The sequence below is a fragment of the Mobula hypostoma genome, chromosome 13, assembly GCF_963921235.1.
Source record: "Mobula hypostoma chromosome 13, sMobHyp1.1, whole genome shotgun sequence".
NCBI classification, from domain to species: domain Eukaryota; kingdom Metazoa; phylum Chordata; class Chondrichthyes; order Myliobatiformes; family Myliobatidae; genus Mobula; species Mobula hypostoma.
In genome coordinates, this window is record NC_086109.1 from 38,532,014 (window position 1) to 38,550,440 (window position 18,427).

Consider the following 18,427-nt stretch of genomic DNA (forward strand, 5'->3'; position numbering starts at 1 on the left):
GCTTTTGGGACCATCTGGTAAAAGAAGCCATTAAAATTAAAACTAGATGAAAAGGATTTTAACAAATGTGAAGGTCTCACTTTACGTAAGAGCTGGAATTCAATTGTAAACAAGGTGGGAGAGTGGAAACCTGATTGGATGAAGTCTAACGAATCAGAAGGGACAGACTACAGGGGTATAAATACCACTGGACTTGACATGTCAGAGCTTCATCCCTGTTGAAGATGGCAGAGTTTGTCATTGAAGCTCAGTTATAATCGATAGATCAGCTGGAAGCCCAAGAAGAGTTTATTTGCCATATACATCGGGAAAACATTAGATCCTTTCTCAAACTTTTTGTTCACTTGTCCAGAGTCCATTTGTGAACATGTGCTTTGATTTCCTCCAACATCCGAAAGGCATGCAGGTTTATAGTTCCTGTAAACTGCCTCTCGTGTATGTGAATGATTAATCTGCAGAGACTTAATGAGAATGTGGTGAGAATTAGTGGAAGATTGATGTAAATGGGTGCATGATGGTCAGGACTGACTTGGTGGGCCAAATAACCTGTTCCTCTGTTGTATGTTTATGACTCTAGGATTATCAGAGCACTCAATATTACAATTGGCTCTTACAATTCTTTTGCAATGGAGAAGGAGTACACTGATCTCAAACCTCTACTGCCTTGTGGCTATAACCAACTCACGGGGATAGAATAGACCCCAAGAAAATATCCAGAGCTGGAGTGTTTAAGGCAGTCCTCTGTTGAGTTCAATGCTGACTGCCAACTCCTGTGATGCTTTTGGTGCCAAATTATATGGGTCTCTGCTATTCCATTGTGTTGAGAGAGGGAACCTAATACATGGGCAACAGCTTGCTCTCCATGTTGTACTACCTTGGCCTGCATACGGGCTTGCATATCGTATAGACAGCTAGGACTCAACTTCCATGGTTGAGCCTGACCAATGGAGGGACTGAATATAATATTCTCTTCAACATCAATTGAATGATTGCATCTGAATAAGAACAGCTCTCTCCCTTCCTAACAATTAAGACAATTTAATGTTGCCATACTCAGAGAGCTTGATTCATTTGGGAACACCGTGGTGTTGACTTCAGGTTCCGCGATAAAGGAACTGGCAAAAATTTGCAGAAAAACCTCTCCATGCACTGTCAGGTTAGGATTTGGAAATGAATGAGTTGCTAGGTTGGTGGACAAAAGTTGAAAAACAGATTTCAAAAAGGGCTTGATAGATACTTTAAAAGGAAATATAAAATGGATATTAGGACTAGCTACACTTCTCTTAACAGATTGAATATTCTCTTTCAGTGCTGTACTTATCTACAATTCCAAGATATTAAATATGAAAATAAATATAAACTCTTAAAATTGGTATTTTACTGACTCTTAAGCCTATTTATAACTTTCAAGAGTTTCACTTCTGTGAGTAGTACTACCAATGTAATAATCATTTTCAATATTAGAATTAGTATCAGATTTAGGCTTTTTTTCCTGTAGGTCTTTTGACTTTGGATGTTATTGTGAAAACAAATAAAGTACACAGCCCATATTGTAATTGGAGGAGAAAATTTAAAAAAAAGAGTGGCGCATTGTTCCCAGACAGGAGGAAATCTGCAGATGCTGGAAATTCAAGCAACACACACAAAAAATGCTGGTCCCAGCCCAAAACATCGACTGGACCTCTTCCTATAGATGCTGCCTGGCCTGCTGTGTTCACCAGCATGTTTTGTGTATGTTGGTGTATTGTTCCCTGCTGGTTTAAATTATTGCGCAAACTCAAGCTATCTGTCCATTTTATTTTGTGGGTCATTGGCCTTCCATTCTTGAGCACTTTTCATCAATCTCATTTGTTATTTAGCCCCCACTGATCTCCCTCCTGGCACTTATCCGTGTAAGCGGAACAAGTGCTACACATGCCCTTACACTTCCTCCCTTACCACCATTCAGGGCCCCAAACAGTCCTTCCAGGTGAGGCATCACTTCACCTGTGAGTCGACTGGGGTGATATACTGTGTCTGGTGCTCCCGATGTGGCCTTTTATATATTGGTGAGACCCAACGCAGACTGGGAGACCGCTTTGCTGAACACCTACGCTCTGTCCGCCAGAGAAAGCAGGATCTCCCAGTGGCCACACATTTTAATTCCACATCCCATTCCCATTCTGACATGTCTATCCACGGCCTCCTCTACTGTAAAGATGAAGCCACACTCAGGTTGGAGGAACAACACCTTATATTCCGTCTGGGTAGCCTCCAACCTGATGGCATGAACATCGACTTCTCTAACTTCCGCTAAGGCCCCACCTCCCCCTCGTACCCCATCTGTTACTCATTTTTATGCACACATTCTTTCTCTCGCTCTCCTTTTTCTCCCTCTGTCCCTCTGAATATACCTCTTGCCCATCCTCTGGGTCACCCCCCCTCCTTGTCTTTCTTCCCGGACCTCCTGTCCTATGATCCTCTCGTATCCCTTTTGCCAATCACCTGTCCAACTCTCAGCTCTATTCCTCCCCCTCCTGTCTTCTCCTATCATTTTGGATCTCCCCCCCCACCCTCCAGCTTTCAAATCCCTTAATCACTCTTCCTTCAGTTAGTCCTGACGAAGGGTCTTGGCCTGAAACGTCGACTGCACCTCTTCCTATAGATGCTGCTTGGCCTGCTGCGTTCTCCAGCAACTTTGATGTATGTTAGTTATTTATTGTGCCTGCCTCAGCATTGTGCACTTGCGCAGATGATAAAGTGGTTTGTGATAGAATCCAGCAACTTGAGTCATTTCAATGGAATGTACACTCAACTCAACAAGTAGCTCAGTACCATAAGAGACAAACGGCTTTCCAATGAGATTGATCATTGATAAATAAATCGACTCTTGATGAAATAACTAGTATTTGATAGCTGTGAATTGATATTATAATATGAATTTCACTTTAATTACTATCCGAGAAAATACTTGTTACAGCTATTAATTTTTGCATTAATTCAAAGCAGTAGCAGTGCTCAGAAACGACTGTCATTGGAGTTAGATTCTGAGTTAAAACTAAATTCATATTAAATTAAGTATTAACAGAGAAATTAACCCCTTGTAAAAAAATAAATAACCTGCGAAAACTCCCAGATTAACAGGACAGTAGCTTCAGGGGTTCGGCTTCTGGAAACTCACGTGACAATAAAGTTATTGTCTATTTTGTTCTCATCTGATTTTGAATTTATTACAGCGTTTTTCTGGCATTATTTATAAGCTAATGGAACAACATCTTTACCAGCCTAGATATGATTGACAAATCAGCTAACCACACCAAACTGAATTCCACCCGGCCTTTTGTTAATCAGGTACAGGGCGGGGCAGGGCAGGGCGACGCAACAAGAGAAGAGACAGGCTGTAAACTGCAAAGGAAAAGGAACAATCAAATAGGGGAAGAGTAGTTGCTGGCAGTGGAAGGTTTGCTGGGAAAAAGAAACAGCTAAAATGGCTTATATGAAGACTGTAACAGCAGGTCAATCGTTTGATAATCAGGATAATTCCACTTTGGCTCTACCGCCGCCCGAAAGATTGAGCACTTTGGCCCGAGTGGATAGTGAACGCAGAGTCAACAACCAAGTACGCATGATGATGCAGAATAAGAAAAATCAGTCGACTATTAAAAGAGGTACAGGAACCATTATCTGCGTTCTCTTTTTGCTTGTTTAAATATACTAAATGTATCCTCTCAGAGATTATAATTAAAAAGCTAAACTGAAAGCTTGCCTTTTTAAGCTGTCATTTTTTCCAGTTATATCGCGGTTGCTACCATATGGATTATTGCTTTAAGTTAATATCAGCACATTATTATCATATTTTGAAAGATAAAATGTGTTGAAAATATAAAGTTTACATAAAAAGTTTAATTTCTTGAAACGTGTATAATTAGTCCCAGTAAATGTAAAGTTCGGTTCAGTTTCTTCTTACAGGCTTCCTTTTGTGTGCTCTCTTAATCTCGTGTAACAGAAAAAAATATTGATAATGTACTGACAATACAAAACTGCTTTATCAAATGCCTTTCAGAATATTAATGGACTTAAAAAAAATTTAAATAGCCATTATGGAAGCGCGTGTGTATACTTAGTACAAGAGCTGATGTATGAAATATACTTAATAGTTTAGATTAGGGGTTCCTAAATATTTTTTAAGCCATGGACTCTTGCCATTAACTGCGGGGTCCATCGACCTCTGGCTTAGATTTTAAGGTTTGTAACTTCTTGTATTCCCCTAGCCATGAGCTTTGCATGCTGTCAATTGTTAACACAATTAACTGACCGCCGGAATCCAGATCAAGGATTTGCAGTGTTCTGGTATCCAATGAATGATAATTAGCATTTTAAGCGATATATAATGCAAAATTGCTTTTGAAAATAATGTTTTGAAAATGTTTTTTTTTCTTCCTTTTGTTGCACAGACGCGTCAAATGGGCAATGGAATGCAAGCCAAAAAGACATTATTGACCTTGGAAATAGAATGCAAAGTTTTACTATGAAGATCCAAGGGTCTCAGAGGCACAAGGTAAACCTTCTGAAAAAGATACTTTTTCTTTGCCAGTTTTTACAAACTAAATGTGTGACAGTAACCGAGGTTAAAAATTAATGCATGTTGTTGCCCAAAGCTAGATAGAATCTACAACAGAATATTAATCAAACTTGCAGCATTAAGTACTGCCCTTTAAATCTAATACTTCTATTAAAATATTATTTCTTGACAGTGTACTTGTATGTGTTACACTATCAAAATGCAAAAATATTAATAGTCAAATTTGTACTAGATTCAATATTATTCCAAATGATCTCTGCTTAATGATGGAAATTATTTAGGTAACTTGAAGGTGTATTAGGGAACTTTTATACAGTTTGGTGAACATTAGATAGTTAGTGATGAAGAAACTGGAAATCATAAATTTCTCCGATAGGTAACAGTGAACAGTTCACCTCAGTAATACGCCTTCCCGTATTCCTGGCCACATTGTATTCAAAGTGTCGCTGGTTAATCATATGTAGATTTTTATCCTTGCCTTCAAAAATGATGTGCTTTACACCCTGATTCGAAGAAATGTTGTCTTATTTCTATATACATTATGTACGTTATATATCTGTATGTGGTTGAATGACAATAAACTTTGCTTGACTTTTAGCTGTCAATGTCTGTGCCAAACCATGTCAAATTAAACAAAATCTTGTGATTCTTCTCTCTATATTCACGCTAACCCTGGCAGCCTGCTCCAAGCACCTCTCACTCTGTCTTTTAGGGAAAAAAATCTTGTCCTGCTCATCTGTCTTAAATTCTCCCCCGCCCCACACGTACACCTTAAATGCATGTCCTCTGGTATTTGACATTTATACACCAGGAAAAAGATTTCTCAATACACCAGTGCTGTTACGCATCCTGCCATGAATTGTAGACTTTCCCTTCCCACTATTATTTTAAAGAAAACATCTCTGACATCCCCCTTATACTTTGCTCCAATCACCTTAAAATTTTGCCGCTTCATATTAGCCATATTCCACCCTGGGAAAAAGGTCTCTGGCTCTCCACTCAATCTATGCCTCTTATCCTCTAGTACATAAGATAAGTGTTTAAGAGGTATTCAGACAGGCACATGAACAGGCAAGTAATGGTGATATAAACCAGGTTCAAAAATGTGATTAATTTAATTTAGCTATTGAAACTAACTGTAGTGAACTTTCCTATGTATTCATCTGGAGAACAAAGTTTTATAGAAACAGCAATGTGATCACAAGGGTCATCACGGTTAGAATTAATTGACCAGATAATAACACATAGAATTATAATGAATTGTAATTAACTAAGCCGTAGCCCATGATTGGAAAATAATATATTGTGTCTAAATAAGAAAATCTGCAGATGCCGGAAACCTAAGCCACACCCACACCCACAATGCTGGAGGAACTCAGCAGGGCAGGCAGCGTCTATGGAAAATAGTTCATCAGCCCTTTTGAAGGGTCTTGTCAACTATACTCTTTTTTTCCATAGATGCTGCCTGGGCTACCAATCTGGCTTCACCTATCTCCTAGCTAGTCTGCTTCCCGTCCCTGCACCATTTTATTTTGGCATCTTCCGCCTTCCTTTCCAGTTTTGAAGAAGGGTCGTGGCCCGTAATGTTTTATTAATTTCCTTAGAAATGCCTCGCCTACTGAGTTCCTCCAACATTTTGTGTGTGTTGCTTTGGATTTCCTTTCTTTTTCTTTTTCAATATTTTTATTGATATTATATAAATTGCATGAATACAAATACAAAATTCATAAGGATACAGGTAAATAATATGGATTACATTACATTTAAATCACAGTAATATCACAGTATCCCATATTCCAAATCAATCATGTATAAAAAATTGAATTATGAAATGAAAAAATAAAATAATTGTATTTTATTAAAAATAATCTACCCCCACTACCAAGATGAGCTGGTTGGTTTTTTTTTTAAAAAAAAGAAAAATACCTTGCCATATGATATTATAATAATAATGGCTCAGATCCATACTTTAATAACAGTTCAAAGATTGTGAAAATAATTCAGGAAGGGTCCCTATAACATTAGAAAATCATGTTTAGAATCACAAACCGAACAACGAATCTTCTCTAGATTTAGATATAACATAATGTCGGATAGCCATTGAATGTGAGTGGGTGGGGCGGCCTCCTTCCACTTGAGCAAGATCACCCTCCTTGTCATAAGAGACTGGATTTCCAAAATCTGCAGAATTTCTCATATTTATAGCTTTCTCAAGGTTTATAAAGGAAATGACTTCTTAATAATTTAGTAGAGATTATTCAGTTACATACAAGTTTTTCTTGATTACAGTACAGGTTTCCCCCGCCATCCGAAGGTACAGTGTTCCTATGAAACGGTTCGTAAGCTGAAATGTCATAAAGCGAAGAAGCAATTACCATTTATTTATATGGGAGAATTTTGTGAGCATTTGCAGACCCAAAAATAACCTACCAAATCATGCCAAATAACACACAAAACCTAAATTAACAGTAACATATAGTAAAAGCAGGAATTATATGATAAATACACGGCCTATATAAAGTAGAAATACTTCTCTACAACGATTGCCTGCACAGATCCCCATAGCGAAAATCTCACGCAAGCGCCGTCTGCAGAAAATCTCACGCAAGCGCTGTTGGCATAAATGTGCTCTCCAGTAACCTTTAAACTATGAAGCTGCCGAATCTACCAAATAACACATAAAAATACACAGCCTACATAAAGTAGAAATAATGTATGTACAGTGTAGTATCACGGGAATTGGGAAGACATCGAGCACACTGAAGGTGTGTTAGACTGAGTCATTGCAGGCTGGGTGGTGCAGTGGTCCCCACCTTCCGGGCTGCCAAGCGATACATTGCCGCAAAGCATGCAGGGGTGCAGCGGTAGCCAGGAGGCACACAGCTCATCTTTAAGAAAAAAGCCGAAATAAACATGCTAATTAATTAGATGCTGCCCGGCACGTAAATGTCGGCGCAGATCAGAGGCGATTGCCGATTGCATCGGCACTGATCTGGGCCGACAATTGCGTGCTAGGTGGCACCTAATTAATTAGCATGTTTATTTTGGCTTTTTTCTTAAAGATGTGCTGTGTGCCTCCCGGCTACCACTGCATTCTCCGCAAATCGGTACAGTATCTGACCGGGGCCCGGGGTTTAGGGTGGTGAGACACGGGGGTGTCATCTCATCGTCGATCAGGGCAGGCAGCTCATCTTCTCCTATGACTGCTTGCAGCGATGTCGAAGGTCGAGGTTCATCGTCTGCTGTGGCTGATGCGGAAGGCTTGCTTGACTGCTGAGCCTCGCGCATTTTTATATCACGCAGTTCTTTGTAATGACTCAAACCATCTTGCAAATATCCCCTAAACCTACGTACCCTTTCAAAATTAAAGTCGTACTTTATCATTGCAGTGAAAATCTCACGCAGTTGCTTCACGTTCAGTTCCTGGACGACTTCACTTGCACTACTGCATTCGGTTTTGATTGTTATCCTTTCCTCTTTCAATTGCATCAGCTCTTCATCTATCAGTTCTTGGTCATGAGATGCCAAAACCTCTTCAACATCATCTTCGTCAGCTTCCACAAGCCAAACTCACTTTGTCCTTACTTTGTTCACCACGATCGAAACGCTTAATTATGTCTAGTTTTATGCTAAGTGTAACACCCTTATGAGCTCTTTCCGGCTTTCCCGACACCTTAGAACTCATCTTGTTAATGGCTGCTCAATGCAATGTGTTTAAGCAATGCCGTTCCGAATCCAGGGGAGAGCGGCTGCTCACGGTACACGCTGCCTTTTATCGCGTGCTGATTTTTTTTATCACGCGCTGCCTTTCGTCGTAACAGTGAAAACACCTTCTGAAAGTGAAAGCAGGGTACTAATGTAGGTCTTTTGTAACAGTGAGGTTTTGTAAAGCAAACGTTCGAAAAGCAGGGACACCTGTAGTAGTATCCACACCATCAGCAAATAATTGTCTTTTTATTTTTGTATTCTGGCTATGTAAGTTAAATGTATATCAAAAATGATATAGCTGAGGTAAAGTCATTATTGCTTTTTCATAAGTTTGATTTTATTAAGGAACTCATTGAAAAGTGTAAGTTGTATTATCCAGTTCTAAACACTGAAAGAAGTTATTTAGTTGGCTTTTAGTTTTGTGTAATGTTTCTTGTCCCAGTTTCAAAATTCTGTCCTGACAATATTTACCGAAAACAGAAATGTATTAAGAATGTAAAAGCAGGATATGCTTTTTAATGCGATGAAGAATCAGACCAGTTGTTAACTGTTTCTTACATTCTCACATGAAATTGCTGCATTACAACTGACAAGATATGTTCAAAATGTCAAATCATCAAGCTTTCAATTTCAGTTCCTCTCCATGCTTTAGCTTTTATGAAATCAAAACTTAAGAATTTTTTTTAAACAACAATCAAAGCATGAATTGAAATTGTGTCTTCAGTTAAACTCATCAGGTGAATGTTGTAGGATGGTTTAAGAACTTTAATCATCACTAAAGTTGTTTTTGATAGACATATGAATTCATGAACACCACCTACATTTCTTATTACTGAGCTATCATAAAGTAATATCACCAGTTAATTTTCTTCCCAGCAAATGATCTTCAGTGTTTTTCAGAAACATCCCAGGGCTACAGTATTTACATTCAGCGGCCACTTTATTAACTGCCTCCTGTGGCCACTGAGTGTATATTTGTGATCTTCTGCTGCCGTAACCCATCCGTTCTAAGTGGATGTTGTGCATTCAGAGATGTTTGTCTGCACACCACTGTTGCATCGCGTGGTTATTTGAAATATTGTTGCTTTCCTGTCACCTTGAACTAGTTAGGCCATTCTTCTCAGTCCTCTGTCATTTACAAGACGAGAAGATAAAGGAGCAGAATTAGGCCATTTGGCTCATTGGGTCTGCTCTGCCATTTCATCATGGGTGATCCAATTTTCCTCTTGGCCATAATCTCCTGCCTTCTCTCCATATTCCTTCATGACCTGACCAATCAAGTCTCTGTCAACTTTTGACTTAAATATACATGAAGACTTGACCTCCACAGCTGCCTGTGGCACATATTTCCACAGATTCACCGCTCTCTGGCTAAAGAAATTCCTCATCTCTGTTCTAAAAGGACACCCCTCTATTCTGAGGCTGTGTCCTCTGGTCCTAGACTCTCCCACCTTAGGAAACATTCTCTCCACATCCTCTCAATCAAGACCTTTCACCATTTGACAGTTTTCAATTGGGTCACCCCTCACTCTTCTGAACTCTAAATGCAGGCCAAAAGCTATCAAATACCCCATATATGACTAGCCATTCAATCCTGGAAACATTTTTGTGAACCTCCTTTAAACTCTTTCCAGTTTCAACACATCCTTAGATAAGGGGCCTAAACCTGCTCTCAATACTCCAAGTGAGGCCGTACCACTGCTTTATGAAGTCTCAATATTACATCCTTGCTTTTATGTTCTAGTCCTCTTGAAATGAATTGCATTTGCCTTCCTCACCGCAGACTCAAACTGCAAATTAACTTTTAGGGAATCCTGCACAAGGACTCCCAGGGTGTTTCCCCCCACAGAACTGCCACTCACTAGATGTTTTCTTCGCACCATTCTCTGTAAATCGTGGACTGTTGTGCATAAAATCTCAGGAGATCAGCAGTTGCTGACATACTCAAACCATGGTCAAAATTTCTTCAGCATTCTGATGCTTGGTCTGAACAACAACAGAACCTCTAGACAATGTCTACATGACTTTATACATGGAATTGCTGCTAGATGTTTGGCTGATTAGATATTTGCATTAATGAACAAGTGCAGCTAATAAAATGGCTAATGAGTCTACATGAATAATATGAGAGAAATCAAGAGCAGACTATTTGATGGCAAGAACATCATTTTCTCTAACTTCAAGTAATTTTTCTTCATCCCTTTTCCCTCTTCCACCATTTTCCACTCTGGCTCCCAACTTGCCTCTTCTCACCTGCCTGTCACATCTCTGAAGACTCTCTTTCCTTTTTTTTTCTTTCTGTATCAGATTCCTCCTCCTTCAGCCCTTTTAACTTTTCCACCTCGCGGCTTCTGCCCTCCCCTACAGGCTTTCACTTTCTAGCGTGTACTCCTTCCCCTACCCCCTCACCATATTATTCTGGCTTCTTCCCCCTTGGTTCCCAGTTCTGATGAAGTGTCTTGGCCCAAAACATTGACTGTTTCTTCCTTTTCATAGATGCTGTCTGACCTGAGTTCCTGCAGCATTCTGTGTGTGTTGCCCTGAATTTCCAGCATCTGCAGAATCTCTTGTGGTTATGACCATCTGTCAAATCTGCTCTGATGTTTGAGGTTTATTTTATTTCAAATTTACTAGGCCTTTGACATTAAATTTCCATAGTACCCTAGAGCTGTCTTTATTTATATGTGTACAAGGACACACTTTATTGCCTGTTACTAGTTTCACTTAGATAGTGATCGTGATTCAACTTTATTACAGGCAATAGAGGTGCTTCCATAGTCATAGAATGTGGCGGTTCCCACATTTCAAGCTGCCGTTGATGAAGCACTGACGACATACTTGGTGTGGATGGTGTGTCATTGGAAAAGGGTTGTGAGTCATGCATTCCCTGCCCATGTTCTGAATGGTTGAGATTTCAGATCTAAGAAGGGAACAGGCCTAAGAGCATTAGCAATTCTCTGCAATGCATTCAGCAAATTTTACTGCAGTGACAATGTACTTGTGGAGGAAGTACATACTAGGAGCACTAGGTGGGGTTCCAGTCAAGCATCTTCTGCATCCTGGTTGGTGTTAATCACATCCAAACATTTGGAAAGTGATTCAGTGCACTTTGAGAAAAGCGCTGGGGAAAAGGAAGTTAATTCTTCTCCACAGAATGTGTGATTTATTCTCTGCTCTTGAATTAAATTAAATTGTGTGGCTGGTCCATTGAAGTTTCTAGTCAGTGGTGATTCTGGAGGGTGTAACACTGGTAATGCATTAAATATCAGAGTGGAAGTTAAGCTCTCTCTTGGTCATTTGTCCAGCCCAGATTGTGCCTGAAAGATATTAGCTCAAGCCTGAACAGTATGCAGGAAGAGTTGTGGATTAAATTGAGCAACCTGTGTTTGTTTTTTGATTTCTTCACTTCAGAACGTGTGATGCAAAGAAAGGTTTTGAAGCATCACTTGAACCTTGGTCGCTACTCTGTGGAGCTCTTTGCACAGTGTCCGAGGGCTGAGATGACTGGTTTGCAGCAACCAATACTATTTTTCTTTTTCTATGTGTGAGGTATGGTTCCAGCCAGTAGGAACCGCCTCTGATTCTCATTGAGTTAAATTTGTACACTTGGTGCCTCATTTGTTCAGATGTCGTCATGCTGCCCGTTCAAATTCAGCTTGGTTATGATGAGGTGTGTAGTCTAGACAAAACAAAAATTGATAAACTGTTGTTTAAGTATTGCTTGAGGACAGTATCAAATGTTGCTTTTCTAATGAATATATACTGATGAGTCAATTCATTTTAAAGCCCTGTTTTGTCCCTCCCTTTTTTCCTGATCACCTTCCTTTTTTCCTGATCAGTGGGAACTTCAGCTAATTTCATTTTCTTACCTATGAAATTCAATAACTGTATAGGTGCCTATTAATACCATAAAACACAGGAGCAGAATTAGGCCATTTGGCCCATTAAGCTTGGTCTGTCATTCATTCATGGGAGGACATCTTGTTGCCATTCCTATACTATATTTTTACAAATTGTTTGTTTCCTACTCTCTAACTAGACCTTTAATTTCCCACTAATTTTAGAGTGACTGTATGCCTTGGAGCTTAAACTGATTCAAACCTTTTTATAAATGCACAGACATTTCCTTTCTCGTATTGACTTTGCATGTTCTCATGCAAAGTCAGACAAAGGGATATATATATTTTATCTTTTTACAACTGTTTTCCACCCAGTTCTTGGGTGTAACTTTTGTTAAGGAATGTGATCCAACTTCTGGGATGATGTGATTTATTTTGCAACAAAATAGTCGAATGAAGTTGGTTTTCATTTCCAGAGATGAACCTCAAACTTTTTCTTTCGGCAAGAATAGAAAGTTCAAGTTCCAACAACTGTGTTATAAAGCACCACTGCACAACAGGAGGCTGCTTGGTTCACCGAGGGTTTGTGACCGAATGCCTTTAAATGCTAATCCAGCATGTACAACAATAATCTAGGTATTTCCCGTACCATCACTTTACACAATGTCGCCTGCACAATTTTTTTAAGTTTATAGTTCGCTTTAAAAGCAATTCAATAAATATTCCTGACACTTTCATGTTCAGCAAATTGGTCACCAGATAATAAGGTAGAAATCTAGTATGCTATTTTTGTTGTTCTGCAGAAGTTACATCAGTTAAATGTAAGAATTCCTGGAAACATTTCTTCTGTTGGTAAGCAAAGTTGTACTCTTTATGCTTGACTTTGACGGTTTCTGAAGATTTTTGGTACTCTAGATAATTTTATCAGCAACTTATTATTTTGTCAACATTGCAGTGTGGTTCGTTAACACTCAGTACAATGTGCAGCACTTTTCATGGGATCATCCTTTGATGTAGTAGTAATACAAAACCTTGTTAGGGTCTCAGAGGATATCAGAGAATATAAAGACAAATCTGGCTTCTATATGTGTCGAAGAAATTACCCTTTTTACCATATTTTACTACAGGAGAATTTACCTCATTATCAAGCAGACCTTGGTATGAGGTTAACCCTTTAATAAGTGACTATAGAGCTATTGGGCCAGCTGGTGGTGTAGTGGCATCAGCGCTGGACTTCGGAGTGGAGGCTCCCGAGTTCGAACCCTGCCAGGCTCCCCGGCACGTTTTCCATCTGTGTAGGGTTGAGCGTCGTGCTAGCATGTCGACCTCGACAAAAAGAAATTGCCTGCTACAGAACCATCAACAGCAAAATGTTGATGGCCTATGCTCCCTTGTGAGTTTAAAAGGCAATTTCCTTTCCATGGAACTATTGCCTTGCGACTCTACCTATGTCAAGTTGCGTCCTTAATTTATAGAGAACAGCCAAGCATATTTAGTCAGCGATTTCAAGAAGCACTTGTTAGTTCCAGTCTATATACCTGAATTTACTCTTGTTACATCATGGGCATTTAGCAATTACTATTTGTGCTAATTTTAAAAATTGGATTGTAGCATGTGCTAGTCTCCAAATCTAGTAAAAGGTCAGGTCAAAGAACAAAGGAGTGAATTGAAAGAGAAAGTAAATGAGTTAGAGGAAGTAGGTTAACTGACTACAAAAAGGAACGCAAAGAGCATTTGAAAGAATCTCACAATATACAGTATTTGTTGGTAAATGGAAGCCTTTGGGATTAAAATGGACCACGGGACAGCTAGCAGAAAACAAGGACAAATTTGTTTTCAGTCTATTTTATTCTTCAGGGTGTGGAGAAATGACATTAACTTTGTTCTATGAAAATGTATTTTTGCAGACGACATATACCACAAAAGCATGATAAGCAAATAAGAGAATTAAGGGGATGACAATGGACTGGAAAGTAATGTAGATTACAGTCAATCCAGAGAAATGCGATAAGCATGTATTGGTAGAAAAATAATGAGAATAAATTAAAATGCACCAATGTTAGAACAGTTGGAGCACAAAATGTGTTTACATTTTTAAAGGTTGCAGGGCAAGTTACTAGAGAGTATTAATTTGCAAGTGCGGCTTGATTTTATAAACTGGGATATGATGTATGAAACAAATAACTCCATCCCAACAGGTCAGAGTAGGGCACACATAGAGTTTTTTGGTCAGTTTTGAGCATGTTACTTTAGGAAAGACATTAGGACCTTGGTAGGGTTGCAGAGAATCTTGACTGGAATGGCTGAAGAATTGAAGCAGGGGTCAGGGCGTCAGAGTTCTGGATCATGGGACCGCTTCTGGGACAGTTGCACTTGAATCCAAAGGGGACCAATATCCTTGCAGGTAGGTTTACAAAAGCTAAATGGCAGGGGGATGGGAACCAGTATGATAGAGCTGCGGATGAGCTAGCAGGTTTACAAGCAGATGATGGGTGTAAAATGAATGTAAGGAAGGACAAGCCAATGATTGAATTGTACCACAGAGGCAAAATTCAAAAGGGCAAAGAATGCCAGACTGAAGGTACTGTATTTAAATGCATGTAGCATTCAGAATTATGTGGATGAACTTGTGGCACAATTAGAGATTGGTCGATATGAAGTTGTGGGCATCACTGAATCGTGGATGAAAGAAGGTCATAGCTGGGAGCTTAATATCAAAGGATATACTTAGTATCAAAAGGACAGGCAGGAAGGCATAAGTGGTGGTGTGGCTGTGTTGGTAAGAGATGGAGTTATATCTTCAGAAAGAAGTGACATGGGATCAGAGAATGTCGACTCTTTGAGGGCAGAGTTAAGAAACTGCAAGGGTGGGGGGAAAAAAGTGAATAATATATAGGCCTCCAAATTGTAGCCAAGGTTGAGATTGTGAAGGGAGCTGGAAAGGGCATGTAATAAGGAGAATGTCCCAATTGCAATGGGGGACTTCGATATGCAAGGGGATTTGGAAAATCAGATTGCTGTCGGATTGCAAGAGAGGCAATTTGTTGAATGCCTGTGAGATAGCTTTTTAGAGGAGGTTGTGCTTGAGCCTACTAGGGGAAACGCTATCTGAGATTGGGTGTTGTGCAATAATCCAAATCCAAACGAGGTAATGATAGAGATCTGGAAGATTACAAGGCTAGCAGGAAGGAGCTAAAGAACGAAATTAGAAGTGTCAGAAAGAGCCATGAGAAGGCCTTGGCGAAGACGATTAAGGAAAACACCAACGCGTTCTACAAGTATGTGAAGAGCAAGAGGATAAGATGTGAGAGAATAGGACCAATCAAGTGTGACAGTGGAAAAGTGTGTATGGAACCGGAGGAAATAGCAGAGGTACTTAGTGAATACTGAAGCCAAGTATTCATGATGGAAAAGGGTCTTGGGGATTGTAAGGATGACTTGCAGCGGACCGAACAGCTTGTGCATGTAGATACTAAGGAGGAGGATGTGCTGGAGCTTTTGGAAAGCATCAAGTTGAATAAGTCATCGGGACTGGATGAGATGTACCCCGGGCTACTGTGGGAGGTGAGGGAGGAGATTGCTGAGCCTCTGGCAATGATCTTTGCATCATCAATGGAGACAGGAGCAGTTCCAGAGGATTGGAGGGTTGCAGCTGTTGTTCCCTTATTCAAGAAAGAGTAGAGGTAGCCCAGGAAATTATAGACCAGTAAGTCTTACTTCAGTGGTTGGTAATTTGATGGAGAAGATTCTGAGAGGCAGGATTTATGAACATTTGGAGAGGCATAACATGATCAGGAATAGTCAACATGGTTTTGTGAAAAGCAGGTGGTGCTTTACGAGCCTGATTGAGTTTATTCGAGGATGTGACTAAACACATTGATAAAGGCAAAGCAGTAGATGTAGTGTATATGGATTTCAGTAAGGCATTTGACAAGGTACCCCATGCAAGGTTTATTGATAAAGTAAGGAGGCATGGGATCCAAGGGGACATTGTTTTGTGGATCTGGAACTGGCTTGACCACAGAAGGCAAAGAGTGGTTGTAGATGGGTCATATTCTGCATGAAGTGGTGTGTCTCATTGATTTGTTCTGGGACCCCTTATTCTTTGTGATTTTTATAAATGACCTGGGTGAAGAACTGGAGGGATGGGTTAGTAAATTTGCTGATGACACAAAGGTTGGGGGTGTTGTGGATAGTGTGGAGGGCTGTCAGAGGTTACAGTGGGACATTGATAGGACACAAAGCTGGGCTGAGCAGTGGCAGTTGGAGTTTAACCCAGATAAGTGAGGTGGTTCATTTTGGTAGGTCAAATATGGCAGAATATAGCATTAATGATAAGACTGTTGGCAGTGTGGAGGATCAGAGGGATCTTGGGGTCCGAGTCCATAGGACACTCAAAGCTGCTGTGCAAGTTGACTCTGTGATTAAAAGGCATATGTTGCATTGGCCTTCATCAATCGTGGGATTGAATTTATGAGCCAAGAGGTAATGTTGTAGCTATATAGGGTCCTGGTCAGATCCTACATGGAGTACAATGCTCAGTTCTGGTCGCCTCACTACAGGAAGGATGTGGAAACCATAGAAAGGGTGCAGAGGAGATTTGCAAGGATGTTGCCTGGATTGGGAAGCCTGCCTTATGAGAATAGGTTGAGTGAACTCTGCCTTTTCTCCTTGGAGCGACGGAGGATGAGAGATAACCTGTGAGAGGTATATAAAATGATAGGCATTGATTGTGTGGATAGTCAGAGGCTTTTTCCCAGGGCTGAAATGGCTAGTACAAGATGGCACAGTTTTAAGGTGCTTGGAAGTAGGTACAGAGGAGATGTCAGGGGTAAATTTTTTTACGCAGAGAGTGGTGAGTGCATGGAATCGGTTGCCGGCGACAGTGTTGGAGTTGGATACGATAGGGTCTTTTAAGAGACTCTTGGATAGGTACATGGAGCTTAGAAAATATAGGGCTATGGGTAACCCACGGTAATTTCTAAGGTAAGGACATGCTCGGCACAACTTTGTGGGCCGAAGGGCCTGTATTGTGCAGTAGGTTTTCTATGTTTCTGAATTTTATTGGGAGCTTAAGGTAAAGGAACCCGTAGGAAGGAGTGATCATAATATGATTGAATTTGTATTGCAGTTTGAGAGGGAGAAGCATGGAACATGTATCAGTATTGCAGTGGAATAAAGGGAAATACAGAGGCTTGCCCAGGTGGATTGGAGGGGGATACTAGTGAGGATGAGAGTAGAGCACAGGTGGCTGAAGTTTTTGGGAATAGTTTGCAAGGTGTAAGATGGATATGTTCCAGAGAAGTATTTCTCAAATTGCAGGGGTAGGCAGCAGTGGCTGACAAGGGAAGTTAAGGACTGCAGAAAGCCAGGCAAAGGGCATATAACGTAGCAAAAGTGATTGCGAAGTTTTAAAATCCAACAAAAGACAACTAAAAAAGCCATAAGAGGGGAAATGTACAGGCAAACTAGCCAATAATATAAAGTTTTTTCAGTTATATAAAGAGTAAAAAGGAGTTGAGAATTGATAGTGGAGCACTGGAAAATAATGCTGGTGAGGCAATAATGGGGTTGAAAGAAATGGCAGATGAGTATAATGGGTACTCTGTATCTGTCTTCTCTATGGATTGTACCAGATTTCCGGAGGTGTCAGGGAGCAGGAGTGATTGCTATTATAAAGTGCCAGGCAAGTTGAAAGATCTTAAGATGGATAAATCACCTGGACTAGATGGACTACATTCCAGAGTTTTGAAACAGGTTGCTGAAGAGATTGAGAGAATCACTTGATTCTGGCATGTTTGTAGACGACTGGAAAATTGCAAATGTCACTCCATTTTTTTAAGAAGGAAGGAAACTTATAAGCCAGTTAACCTAACCACAGTGTTTGGGAAAGTGTTGGAATCCATTACTAAGGATGAGGTTTCGGGCTATTTGCAAACTAATAATAAAATAAGTCAAAGTCAGCATGGTTTCTGTAAAAGGAAATCTTACCTGACAAATCTGTTAGAGTACTTTGAGGAAGTAACAAGCAGAGTGGACAGAGGAGAGGCAATGGATGTCAATTACTTCGATTTTCAGAAGGCATTTGATAAGGTTCCACACATGAGGCTGCTTAACAAGTTAAAATCCTACAGCACTATAGGAAACATACTGACATGGATAGAGGAATTGACAATAAACTGGACTGGTCTAAGAACACTGAGGCTGTCTACAAGAAGGGTCAGAGCTGTCACTATTTCCTGAGGAGACAGGTCCTTTAACATCTGCCGGACGATGCTGAGGATGTTCTACGAGTCTGTGGTGGCCAGTGCAATCATGT

The 18,427-nt window shown here is 40.1% G+C and overlaps 1 protein-coding gene across 1 annotated transcript in view; it reads left to right on the forward strand.

Moving 5' to 3' along the window:
* The first annotated feature begins 3,356 nt into the window (after positions 1-3,356).
* Positions 3,357-18,427, forward strand: part of LOC134355544 (plakophilin-1) — a 57,778-nt gene continuing 42,707 nt past the window's right edge. The window contains exons 1-2 of the mRNA XM_063065558.1: positions 3,357-3,647; positions 4,434-4,537. Of these exons, the coding sequence (XP_062921628.1) occupies positions 3,467-3,647; positions 4,434-4,537 (285 nt within the window). The 5' untranslated portion in view covers positions 3,357-3,466. The remainder of the gene's footprint in view (positions 3,648-4,433; positions 4,538-18,427) is intronic.